The following is a 13510-nucleotide window of genomic DNA, read 5'->3' on the forward strand; positions in this document are numbered from 1 at the left end:
TGCGCACAACACTAGACATGCTCACTTGTAAGCGGAAGGCTCCACGGTGATCATGTCGACACCCTTCGCACTGCACTCCCTGCGGAAAGCATCCATCATGGACACGACGGCGTGTTTCGTCATGCAGTACGGCGCCACCATGGGCACTGTGAAGTGGCCTGGAGGGAAGAAGAAGCCAGAGCTGAGAGAGCAGTCAGGAAATTGATGCAGACGTGCGTATAAGAAATGTCGATATATCTTCCTACACAGAATGTACATATTCCTCGACTTACAATCTTACACTTCTTGTAGACTTATCTAGCCACCACAGGGTCACGGTAAGACTGTGAGTGAGAACGAACAGACGAATAGAAAGGCAGGGAGGTTAACCAGAGGTGGTTCTAGCTATGCAGGAGGTGAATAGGGTGCGGATATTGAAGAAATATAGGAGCACAAAAAGAGAAAGCCATGTATATATAATCCATCAGCAGTTAGTAGCGTTCTCAACCTCTATTTTATAATCTCGTGGAGCCAAGGAGCTTTGACAGCGTAGTTTAGTCTCCTGCGTGAAGTCCTTTTGGGTGCACTGACAGAAATTGCGGTTCCGATAGTCATCGATTATGATTATCGATGACTTTCTAAGGCTTTATGAACAAGACTAGGTTACTTCTCGGCACTATAGCGCGGGCAGGCATAAAGGTCTGGGAATGTCTCGTCACAGGTGCGTGTGTCGGTCGCACACAGACGTTCTCGATTGGGTAAGAAGCTGGAGCTCATATAGCACTCACAAAAAATTATGAAGATCCATTCGAAGTATGTAAGCGTATTTATATGCTAAATACGGCCTCTGTAGAGGCTATACCTTTTGACTTATGATCTTGCCGTTCCATTCCACTATCGACAAGCATCCATAAAGCCGCAACGAAAAGCCCACTGAACGCCTGTCTACTTCGCTAACTGAATGACATATACCCTTTGTGTTCATCATATATTCATAGAAGCGAACTTTATGCAATAATTGGATGGAAGGCCCACACACAAAGTGCAAGTTCAGTCCGAAGTACAGCGCATAAGTGCGTCCCTGATTACACAACTGCCGAAGAGGAGTTATTACTGACGCTGATTTCTGTCCATTGAAAAAGCATTTTTAGAACTTTCGCTTCTGCCTGGTCTATAGCGTGTTATTTTCATATTGAAGCACGAATTATAAAGGACAGAGCCAAAACGCCCGCAATAACAAGAATAAAACAAGAAATTTAGTTACAAACCGAGGGGGCTGGCCAACGTGACGACTCTGCCTTGACTGTTTTTCAGCAGAGGCAGGAATTTCTTGATCACACGAAGAGTTCCAAGAACGTTCACGTCAAAGACTTTCGCGACTGTTTCCGTCGTCAGCCATTCGAGGAAACCACCGGTCCCGATTCCAGCGTTTGCCACCACCGACCAGAGCACTGCAGTGAAAGCGCATCAGCTGAGTCATAAACAATAGTCGACACTAATAAACGCCATTAATAATTTTTTTACTTGTCACGCTGTGTAAGTGGCACTATTTATCATATTTCAATTCTTTACGTTTGCGGCGAGGTGATTTTCAACTTGTTTATTCCACCTTGAAATTTGGATACTCTGCGGAAGATATACGTTTAGTTCAATAACAACGAGATAGAAACTATACGGGGATAAAATTTGCTCCATCGCGTTCTAATCGCTTGACGGTTTATTTTCCAGAAGTGATCACAGCGCGATTTGTTAACATGGCGTAAATAACTCCTAGTGAGCATGACGCCGGTAATCGTGATCTAAATTCTACTAGCACCTTTGAAGTATCACTGCGCTTTCTTTCTTCGAAGGTGCATATTTGAGACACATTTTCTCTAGCCGAAACAGACAGCAAATTTATAGAGCGTAAGCCCTTAGCGAAAATGGGCGAAACCAGTGATGTATACAGCCTTGCATGGGTGCTTTTTTATCTTGTACGTCCTTAGACTGCGCGTTGCAGTTCCCATGGCGCGCCTGACACTACAGGCATCTGAATGGTAACAGCGTTATCGATCATTCTCATTCCACAGGGCTTTGTAACTTCTGAGTCATGGCATACCAAAGTAACTCTTTTAAACAGCCTGTAGTCAGCCTGCGGAGTGCGGCTTGATCCCGGTGACCAGAACCGGTAACGCACTCTCTCACTAGAGCAGGATTGGCCACCCTGGTGCAGTACTTGGCCACAACCTCCTATATGAACACAACAATCAAACCCCGGCCCTCGGTCCCCAGCAGCTGCGAAGCAACTGACCACGGCGGCGGTCAGACCTGCGACGCTGCAGAGGGTGCTAAGAATGCCTGGCTCCGGACAGGCCGCCATTGGAATATGAACCTGGCAACGTTTAACGCTAGAACGTTATCTAGTGAGGCGAGTCTAGCAGTGCTATTGGAGGAATTAGAGGGCAGTAAATGGGATATAATAGGGCTCAGTGAAGTTAGGAGGCCAAAAGAAGCATATACAGTGCTAAAAAGCGGGCACGTCTTGTGCTACCGGGGCTTAGCAGAGAGACGAGAACTAGGAGTCGGATTCCTGATTAATAAGAACATAGCTGGTAACATACAGGAATTCTATAGCATTAACGAGAGGGTGGCATGTCTTGTTGTGAAACTTAATAAGAGATACAAAATGAAGGTTGTACAGGTCTACGCCCCTACATCTAGTCATGATGACCAGGAAGTCGAAAGCTTCTATGAAGACGTGGAATCGGCGATGGGTAAAGTCAAAAGAAAATACAGTATACTGATGGGCGATTTCAATGCCAGGGTGGGCAAGAAGCAGGCCGGAGACAAGTCAGTGGGGGAATATGGCATAGGCTCTAGGAATAGCAGAGGAGAGTTATTAGTAGAGTTTGCAGAACAGAATAATATGCGGATAATGAATACCTTTTTCCGCAAGCGGGTTAGCCGAAAGTGGACGTGGAGGAGCCCGAATGGTGAGACTAGAAATGAAATCGACTTTATACTCTGCGCGAACCCTGGAATCATACAAGATGTAGACGTGCTCGGCAAGGTGCGCTGCAGTGACCATAGGATGGTAAGAACTCGAATTAGCCTTGACTTGAGGAGGGAACGGAAGAAACTGGTACATAAGAAACCAATCAATGAGTTAGCGGTAAGAGGGAAACTAGAGGAATTCCGGATCAAGCTACAGAACACGTATTCGGCTTTAACCCAAGAAGAGGACCATAGTGTTGAAGCAATGAACGGCAATCTTATGGGCATCATTAAGGAGTGCGCAATAGAAGTCGGTGGTAACGCCGTTAAACAGGAAACCAGTAAGCTATCGCAGGAGACGAAAGATCTGATCAAGAAACGCCAATGTATGAAAGCCTCTAACCCTACAGCTAGAATAGAACTGGCAGAACTTTCTAAGTTAATCAAGAAGCGTAAGACAGCGGACATAAGGAACTATAATATGGATAGAATTGAACAGGCTCTCAGGAACGGAGGAAGCCTAAAAGCAGTAAAGAAGAAACTAGGAATAGGCAAGAATCAGATGTGTGCGTTAAGAGACAAAGCCGGCAATATCATTACTAATATGGATAAGATAGTTCAGGTGGCTGAAGAGTTTTATAGAGATTTATACAGTACCAGTAACACCCACGACGATAAGGTGAGAGAGAGAGTAGTCTAGAGGAACTTGAAATCCCACAAGTAACACCGGAAGAGGTAAAGATTGCCTTGGGAGCTATGCAAAGGGGGAAGGCAACTGGGGAGGATCAGGTAACAGCAGATTTGTTGAAGGATGGTGGGAACACTGTCCTAGAAAGGTTGGCCGCCCTATATACACAATGCCTCATGACCTCGAACGTACCGGAATCTTGGAAGAACGCTAACATAATCCTAATCCATAAGAAAGGGGATGCCAAAGACTTGAAAAATTATAGACCGATCAGCTTACTGTCCGTTGCCTACAAAGTATTTACTAAGGTAATCACAAATAGAATCAGGAATACCTTAGATTTCTGTCAACCAAAGGACCAGGCAGGATTCCGCAAAGGCTACTCAACAATAGACCATATTCACACTATCAATCAGGTGATAGAAAAATGTGCGGAATATAACCAACCTTTATATATAGTTTTCATTAATTACGAGAAAGCGTTTGATTCAGTCGAAACCTCAGCAGTCATGGAGGCACTACGGAATCAGGGTGTAGATGAGCCATGTGTAAAGATACTGGAAGCTATCTATAGCGGTTTCACAGCCACCGTAATCCTCCACAAAGAAAGCAACAAAATCCCAATAAAGAAAGGCGTCAGACAGGGAGATACGATATCTCCAATGCTATTCACAGCGTGTTTACAGGAAATATTCAGAGACCTGGAGTGGGAAGAATTGGGGATAAAAGTTGATGGAGAATACCTTAGCAACTTGCGATTCGCTGATGATATTGCCTTGCTTAGTAACTCAGGAGACCAATTGCAATGCATGCTCACTGACCTGGAGAGGCAAAGCAGAAGGGTGGGTCTGAAAATTAATCTACAGAAAACTAAAGTAATGTTTAACAGTCTCGGAAGAGAACAGCAGTTTACGATAGGTAGCGAGGCACTGGAAGTGGTAAGGGAATACATCTACTTAGGGCAGGTTGTGACCACGGATCCGGATCATGAGACTCAAATAATCAGAAGAATAAGAATGGGCTGGGGTGTGTTTGGCAGGCATTCTCAGATCACGAGCGGCAGGTTGCCATTATCCCTCAAGAGAAAAGTGTATAACAGCTGTGTCCTACCGGTACTCACGTACGGGGCAGAAACCTGGAGGCTTACGAAAAGGGTTCTGCTGAAATTGAGGACGACGCAACGAGCCATGGAAAGAAGAATGATAGGTGTAACGTTAAGGGATAAGAAAAGAGCAGATTGGGTGAGGGAACAAACGCGGGTAAATGACATCTTAGTTGAAATCAAGAAAAAGAAATGGGCATGGGCCGGACATGTAATGAGGAGGGAAGATAACCGATGGTCATTAAGGGTTACGGACTGGATTCCAAGGGAAGGAAAGCGTAGTAGGGGGAGGCAGAAAGTTAGGTGGGCGGATGACATTAAGACGTTTGCAGGGACAACATGGCCACAATTAGTACATGACCGGGGTAGTTGGAGAAGTATGGGAGAGGCCTTTGCCCTGCAGTGGGCGTAACTAGGCTGATGATGATGATGATGATGAAGATGATGATGATGAGTCAGCCTGGCGGGCCCAGGTAACGTAACCTGTTTACATCGGACAAGAAGCGTACGACCAGCTATAGAAGCCCGTGTGCCATCGTTCGTTCTTGTTTTTTTTTTACTATACAGGATTCCAGCTCTGAGAGGCATGTACAGCACAAGCCAACCACTTCAGCACTCTATCAGCTATAACCACCCCCTTTTGTTAAAACGCTCGCAGCCGCACGAATCTGGCGCCTCGCAGCGCAGCAGATCTGTGTGCCAAGCCACAAGGGCTTCGCACATTTCTCGCAACGAATCGGGCAAACCCGCGAAGCGAGAGAACGCTCAGTTAGGGGCATTGCAAATCGGTGTAGCCGGAATTGGCAGCTTCAGAATGGTAGATTTCCGCCATTGCCTAACTAACCCAGGCTAGCAAGATAAAGGGAACCTAACTGAAGGTGGCTCTGCATGCATGTGTAATTATTTTGCGCCTTTCATTGCTTCATGCACATTTATTAAGGCTGATGCCGCGCACGTAGTTTGCCTCAAGAAGGTGTGGTCCGTCACGCCAAGGCGATGCCGACATCAGCGGGAATAAACGCTGTAATGCCAGCATTGGGTAATCGTACAGTTAAAAACGAATGAAGTTTTGGCAATTCCCTAGCGCGGGTGTACCTGTTAGACCAGTGCAAACAGCTGCACTTTGCAGTTTTTGCACGCACATTGCTGAAAGGCTGGTCGAATACGTGAGTGCCCTAATCAGAATAAACGATCTACACAAGAGCACTCTCAGAAATACATTTAAATATTGTGCACCTAAGTACACCTGTATAGTGTAAGAACCAGCCCTCACTTCAATGGTCGTGTTTTTATCATTTTTAACAAGCCATCAGTGTCATTATGGCAACACATTTCTGTAGCCGTGAGCAAGGAACGGAGGAGAGATTCATGAATATCACAAGAAAAAAAATATTGCTCTACATGATAACGTGATTTGATTGGCTGCCGTATGTAGTACGTCGTGGTGTAAGCCTTATAAAATGACGGCCTGCCGTGATTTTGATGGTCAAATGGTTGGAAATAGAGCTACCGCGGTAATTCCCGTCAGTAACTGCAATATTTCTTAAAATTTAGAAGTTTCCCAATATCCGTCTCTTTTTTCATGGAGTCTACCAATGCAAATTTGATCGTTTCCTTACACTTTAGGAACTAAAATACAACGTCACGGCTGGGCTGTTACACGAGATGTGTTCCACGTCCTCGTGTTAACCTCAATGTCACATTTGCGCGTCATCATATGGTGCAAGTGACTCACCTCTGCTGTCCAGCTGTTCCTTCACAGCGTCCAGAGCATCGTCGATTTGCTTTTGATCGGTGACGTTGAGCTGCATGACGTTAACGTTCGGGAGGAGCTTGAGTTCCTCCGCTCCGTCACTTTTCGAGCTCAGGCAACCGGCGAACACTAGGAAACCTTTACGGGAGAGCCGCTTCGCAAGCCTGTGGCCGAAACCGGTGTCGCAACCTGGGGAACGCGGAAGAACATCGAGATGATACAATTAATAAGAAGAGTGAACTGAGCATGTTGGTATTGATTACTGTGTTGTGTATTTTTTCCCTAGGTCTTTGTCCTTCTTTTAGAGCTGTAATCTTCGACATGGTATAATTCTTGACATTTTTTCTAGGTCACGTTACGGTGCTGTCAAATGTCATCACCTCGTGAATACGAAAACAGTTAAGACACTTAGTTTGCTACAATTCTCGGTGTGTTTATTGAGACAATAAATGGAGGCACTTAATCAGTTGGACTGATTATCTGTTCTTTCAACACTATAGTTTTGTGAACTTTGCGGCAATATTTGCGTTCATTACTAATAAAAAAACTTAGGTCAAAGCTTTCTTTTTATTTCGTGACATAGTGGTCTTCACCGGCTCTCTAGCAGCGGCACACAACTACATGAAAGACAGGGTCTCCATCAAAGCGATCAACATACTGAAACGCGGTAGCACTCCTCCGCCCTACACCTGCCTCATGTGGTGTTCTGGAACACGAGGGACTCGAGGGTAATGAAGCAGGACACACTGTCACCCTCGCAAGCGTCAACCAGGGGCGCTATAACGTAAAACTATTCCAAACTTTTCTATTCCAATTCCGCTATCAGCCCTCCACGATTGGTCAAAAGCTTTTTTCGACCACCCCCACTTCACCTGTCTATCACGCGAAGTCACGAAACCGCGATACCTCCCCATCTGATATGATGTGTACACACTGATTATGAATGATTTGACAAAAAAAGAAAGAAAAAACAGTTATTTTTGATTCGACCCCTTCTCGCCATTAGCCCTCGGCTATTGGTTAAATGTTTTCGGGCTGCACCCACTTCACCTGCCTGTCACAGGACGTCACAAAAGCGCAATAACTTACCGCGTCAAAATGACGTGTACGTGATAAAGATGCATTAATATGCCGAACAAAACTGAATTTTCTTCGGAATAGCCGCAGGCTGCCCCGTTCCGAAAGGAATAAAAGATGGTTGCCGCCGATCGCTTACACGCTGGCTACTCGCACCTGCCGGAGAGCAGGGGTGTATTTGCGTATAATAAAGCTTCTTGTGTGGCCGTGTAATGTTTTCGAGCACTTTCGGCACGTTTACCACCTCATTCTGCCAACTCTTCTTTGCTGAGGGTCAGTTTTAGCGTCATTCTTAAGCTTCCGTTGCATGCCGCCGCGATTTTCGACCAGCCACCACAAGCTAAGTTAGGGAAAGCCGACCAATCAAATACGCCGGCACCACCCTCTTCATCCGGTTATCGATTTTCAGTGCACTGGCTCTGCCCCAGCGATTCCCTCCCCACTTGAGCATTCTCCTCGCCTCTTGTCAGCTAATTAGATACGACAAGCCGCTGGGTGTAGGCAATGTTATTCGTTTTTCAAGCAAACAAAAGTGACCTCCTATGAACGAGGGGTGCGTTTGATTGGTCTGTTCAGACAATCCTGCGGGTGACCGCCCGGTGCTTGCGTCGGTGGTTACGCGAATTTGACGTCAGGAGATTGGAATATAAACGTATTGGAATAGTTTTACGTTATAGGGCCGCAGGTCTCCTCGCACGAGATTCTAGACACGTCCCACCCACCTACATCAGAGGAGAAAACAGAAACCGTAGCACTAACTTGACCAAGCATTAATGCAGCGCTATCGGCTTGGACGCGGGACATACCCTCCCCCATATCCAAAACTAACAATAAACGAAGGCACCGACACAGGCGTCTCCAAAGCAATACCTACACCCACGGAATCTCATTGCACCGTTTCCAACCGCTACACATCTCCGCATTGCAACGTCCCAGACATCCTGGCAGACCTTCTGCAGCAATGCAAGAATAACTGAGCAAGCGTCACTGCGACACCAGCAGCAGCAGCAGCAGACCCCGGGTCTACCGGGCCCAGCGGGCGGTCCAGGGAAGAGGGTTCCTGAAATAAAAGAGCCTCCCCCTTCGAGTAACAAGGGCGCGATCGGAGATATTTTCTTCGATACGCGTTCTGTTCAGTTGCTGAAACGTCACAAAGTTGCAGTATGCAAAATTTGTGACAGCGGGGCGGAGAGAGCAGCCAATGAGGAAGCGGTGACCTCCCCAGAAGTTCACTTCCATCGTTTGTCGTCTGCTTGCAAACAGTATACTACAAAACCAAATGTTTCTCGTCTTCCAAATGAATTAAATCATTATCTAAAAAAAAAATGAATTTTTTCTTCTCAAGCCCAAACACGTTTTCAAATAGCAGTACTTGTGACTACTGCAATTTATAACTATTAGGTTCTTTGCGTCGTCCCTAGGTGGTGTCGCGCACAGCGAGAAGAAAAAAGAAAAAAAAAACGACGGGAAGAGTGGCGCACTTTTCAAGAGGCAGCGACAACATTCCAGTGGCTCGCTGGCACCGATGATGTTGTCGATTTCCCTGTACAACCAAAGAATTATTTGTTTCAAGAAACAAAAACGACGCCGAAATTCACTTTCTGCCACTTCTTCAAACGCGTTTCGCACCGCCACCCGCTCTCCTCCTTCCTCTAGAAACGCCAGCGCAACAACCTAAGTTCCCAACAGAAGCGCCATTTTCTCGAATTAAACTATGGATTGGATTCAAACGTGCCATTCCGCAGCCGAAAAGGCCGCCTGTTGGATCCAATCCAATCCACCAGACGCGCCATGCGAAGCCGTATGATCGCTCCAAACTTCCCAGCTCCCGTCGGGTTCGGCGCCTAGCAGACGAAATGCTCGGTGGGAGGATGATTGACAGGTGCGTGTCGTCATTTTGACGTGACCAAAAACGTGGCCGCGCCCCGTGGCTGGCGATGTCGGCGCGGAGTAGGCCAATTGCGCGCGCCAGTAACCGAACGAACGCGCCGAACAACCATCTCCGATCGCACCCCAAGTCACTGTTTCAAATAAGGGTTCATTCATTCATTCATTCGTGCCGAAATAGCAGCGTGTGTGCGTCATTGTGACATCACGGATTTAAAGTACGCTTTTGTATTTGCTCTGCTGTGGTTGAGTAAACGTTTTTGGCAATTGCTATGTTCAGTATCTGGCTCTCTGAAAATAGGATATAGACTATCTTTACTGCTAACAGCTGAACTAGGTCCGAGGAGTCGCCACCACAATCTATAACGACATGACGAAATGTTTACGGTAACTTCCACGGAGGCATCGCCTACTGTCTTTCGTTTTTGTCTTTTTGGAGTATAAAGCCTCCTATAAAAGAACGTTCTTTGTGGTGTGGTAGAATTTACATTTCCATGCGTAAGCTTTCCTATGCCTACCAAATGACGCAAACCGTCCGTTCGTCCACCCATCACGTAAGAGAATCGCTTTCAAGATAGGGCCCGCAACGACGAGCGAATTGACATTCATGGTGCCTCTCGCTTCAACGCGAACAGCGATAAGACAGTGTACACGAAGCAATCGGCATTCAACGCACTCTTTCCGCATCTTAGATGGCTTTCAAGCTAAGGACCATGCGGCTGTGCCATGAGCAGCTGCTGCCGGAGTACGCTTGATCCCGGTTGATCATGGTTCGAAGCGGATGGATAAGGCGCTAAAGAAAAACGTTCATAATGATCGGAAGGCAATCAGTGCATCAGCCGCCACCGCCTTCAGAAGTTGCGTTCCGTTATCAATTCACCTTGCGCCGCCGTTCACAGCACTACGTGTCACAGCAGCACTGTCGTTTATACTGGCTGGACCGAGTTTCATAACACTGATTTTTTTATCCCTAAAAGACTTGCGGCAACTTAGAAGTAGTCGTTGCACAGATAACAATTAAAGAGTTTCAGTGTGCCTGGTATTCCGGCATACGCAAGGGCCCTTGCTAATACAGGATTAACGAACACTGGTACCGACACCTTGTGGCGCTTCGTCTAACCCCAATGCCTTATAGAGAAGATTTCTTGTCCTATGAGTGTTTTTGTCGCAAAGAAGACATTCCTGAAGGCAACGTGTTCATAATTACGCCGCCGTCAAAGAATTTACTTCAGCAGCAAATGAGAATAGTCTTGGTTACTGCAATATCTCTGTGGTGCCTGGTTACGCTCTGGGTCACCAATCCAGCCATTATATATGGTGGGCCGATGCTAGCGCCGTGGTATTCAGGCACCCCAGGTCATTCACGTGTACGCCTCGGCTCACCCAACAATCCACTCAATCTGCCTGCTTTAACCGCAACCTCTCTATTTGTGGGCATATTTCAACTGTATACTGTAAAACACTGGCTATTGAGCCGACGGTTTTGTGATGTTATAGAGAATGAATAAATTATCTTTTTTGTTTTTAATGCTGGAAGTTTTAGCTAATTAAAAAAAAGAATTGAATTCGCCTAGTTTATCTTTAGTTGTCAGCTACTTTTTTGATTCTACAAGGGTCTCAACGCTTCCCTTCACTTATGATTGACTACCTTTTCCTTGTTCCATCGTTTCGTTCAATAGACTTGTAGCTCTTAGGCTGCACATTTATGTTCTCATTGTTCGTACCACGTGTATTGCGCGTTCACAATACTGTTCACCAATTCAACCCCATCTAAGCTGAATGTTAGAAATTATGTGCATATGTTTGTTTCTTTTTATTTCCCTACTAACTTACGTCTACCCTGCCTGCTCACATGTATATCAGATGTTATGAAAAAGCCTGAGGGTGAAAGTTGCCAACACTCAATTATCAAATAAACTGCTATAATTTTCCTTTGCCAACACATCTATGTTGCTTCAGTAAAAGCTTTAAAAAATGTGACACTTGTGGCTCTAGAGCATTTGCTTGTTTGAGTAAAGCAGCTTTCTTACACCCATTATTTCAATAATACCAGCTTTTAGAACGATGGTCAAGTTGACGTGCTTGACTAGCCTTGTGGTTATGGGCAGCTCACGCTCAAGACGCCCAGCCGTATTTATCGACGCGTTCAACACCTCCGAGAACAGAAATCTGGCGCACCTGAACAGGACAAATGCTTCATTTGATTTATTCATATATTATTCTTTGTACTCGCTTGCAGGCTTGCAGGTTCTCCCGTCCGATGGTTCTTACCTATCTGCTTTGCCTAGCAAGCCACCAAGCGCAGACTCACTTTTGCGCAAATGAATTAAAATTTAAATTGAGATCTACAAGTGTCTCAAGAAGTAGGTTAACAAGCTCCCGACAAATGAATAACCGAATGAAATAATGACTTTGAGGAGAAATAATTTCTCACCAAAATCATTAAACAATCTGGGGCTGCGCATGTCAAGCAGAATAAGCTTGAATGTCTATCACCTTATAACAACTTAATACAACGAGAACACAACAATAATAATGTTCTGCTCAAACGTATTTCATAAGAGTAACAATAAATTTCTCTGAGGTGAGTAAGCAGTCGCCTAAATCACTCTTTTTTTAAGATGAAAGAATTTGATCTTGTTGACCAAAGTTTTACAAGGACGTGGACGGACCATGATCGCCCCACTGACGTCTGGCTTGGGACCTCCCATTGATAGGTGAAAACGCAAGCAAAATTGCACCCCACTTTACTCGCCGATAGCGCCACCCACCTGGTAATCTAGAGACTGCCTGATAATCCAGACATTGCAAATACCAGAAATCACACATTCGAGAAGTGTCGCCGAGTAGACACGTATGCATGCAGGCAGGGATTCACTGGGATCATGTACTTGCCGGTAATGAGCACAGCCTTGCCCTCTCCACACACTTCCCTCACAAAAGCAGTCGTTAGGAAGCCGGAGAGTTTGTAGGAGATCCAAAGAGCAACCCACACGGACCCAATTATCGCCGATATCTCCTGCAGAGGTGTCAGGCGGTTCCATAGGCTCCACAACAAAAACAGGAACACAAAGAACAGTGTCCACGACGTCCTCATTTTAGGCTCGATCAAGGCGTTTGCACACTATAGATGCGGAACCCGAAGACTCCTACACTCCACACTGCGAATTCTTCCCTCGAACTTGGTTGTTCTCGGCGAAGTAGCGTTGAAAGCTGCTTCGGGTCACTATTTGGCGGGAAGCGGACGAGATGAGAAAACAGTGGCTGGAGTGCACTCGGATGAAGCTGGTAGTCGTTATTGCAAACGCGAACGCACTCCGCGTATCAAGTGCGCCTGCAGCTTCGTCCTTCTAAGCCTGAACGGGTGTTCGCAGCTGCTTTCGGGTCTGTAGCAGCACGCGAGCGGCCGTTTTTCCTTGAACGCGATGTGACAGCTTATCACAAGTGCGCATTAGCGAAGCTGGCGGACAGCCGAGTTTTTTTGCTGCGATTGAATGACCTGCTGTACGAGGGCGCCTTCTATGGGGAAAAAAACAACGAGCGTCTCGGAATGAGGAATTGCGGCTGTCCAAATAGCGATATGTCAGTGCTGCAAGAGCCAAGAGCGAATAGGAACTGCGTATGGCGGCTGCCTATAAATCTGAGCTGTATGGCATGTCGGAGCAGGATATCCACTACCGGAGGTGCGCGTGTATAGATGAGTGCTCCGATGACAACTCGTTTTCCTATTGTCCACACAGAAAGATATATATGTATTCAGAGAGTGAGAGAGAGAGAGAGAAAAGAAAGAAAGAAGGAAGGAAACGTTGTTGGGTAATTCATTGGTGAATAACAGCGACAAGAAAAGTCAAGAAAGAACATGGCTGTGAAATACAAACTGAGAAGCTTCGCGCAGAAGTATGGTGTGCGTATCGCTACTTATTCGGCCGCCGTTTTCTCAGAGAAGTTATGAACCATTCACTTCTTCCTTACGCAACACTTTATCGCTCATGTTTGAAAACAGTTTGCCCATGTGGGAAGAATACAAAGAGGAATAGAAAAAAGAAGCATA

General features: G+C 46.0%; 1 protein-coding gene across 2 annotated transcripts in view; it reads right to left on the bottom strand.

Moving 5' to 3' along the window:
• The window catches only part of LOC126544887 (retinol dehydrogenase 7-like), an 18839-nt gene extending 5875 nt beyond the window's left edge, over positions 1 to 12964 (bottom strand). Inside the window, exons 1-4 of one of the 2 annotated variants that reach the window (XM_050192414.3) lie at positions 12355 to 12964; positions 6478 to 6684; positions 1248 to 1430; positions 26 to 158 (exon numbers count right to left, since the gene is read on the bottom strand). In XM_050192414.3, the coding sequence (XP_050048371.1) occupies positions 26 to 158; positions 1248 to 1430; positions 6478 to 6684; positions 12355 to 12556 (725 nt within the window). In that variant the 5' untranslated portion in view covers positions 12557 to 12964. Of the gene's footprint in view, positions 1 to 25; positions 159 to 1247; positions 1431 to 6477; positions 6685 to 11509; positions 11688 to 12354 lie in introns of those variants that run through there. The other variant, XM_055077890.1, reaches the window with a different exon arrangement.
• Positions 12965 to 13510: the final 546 nt, after the last annotated feature.

The sequence above is a fragment of the Dermacentor andersoni genome, chromosome 10, assembly GCF_023375885.2.
Source record: "Dermacentor andersoni chromosome 10, qqDerAnde1_hic_scaffold, whole genome shotgun sequence".
In the NCBI taxonomy this organism is placed as follows: Eukaryota; Metazoa; Arthropoda; class Arachnida; order Ixodida; family Ixodidae; genus Dermacentor; species Dermacentor andersoni.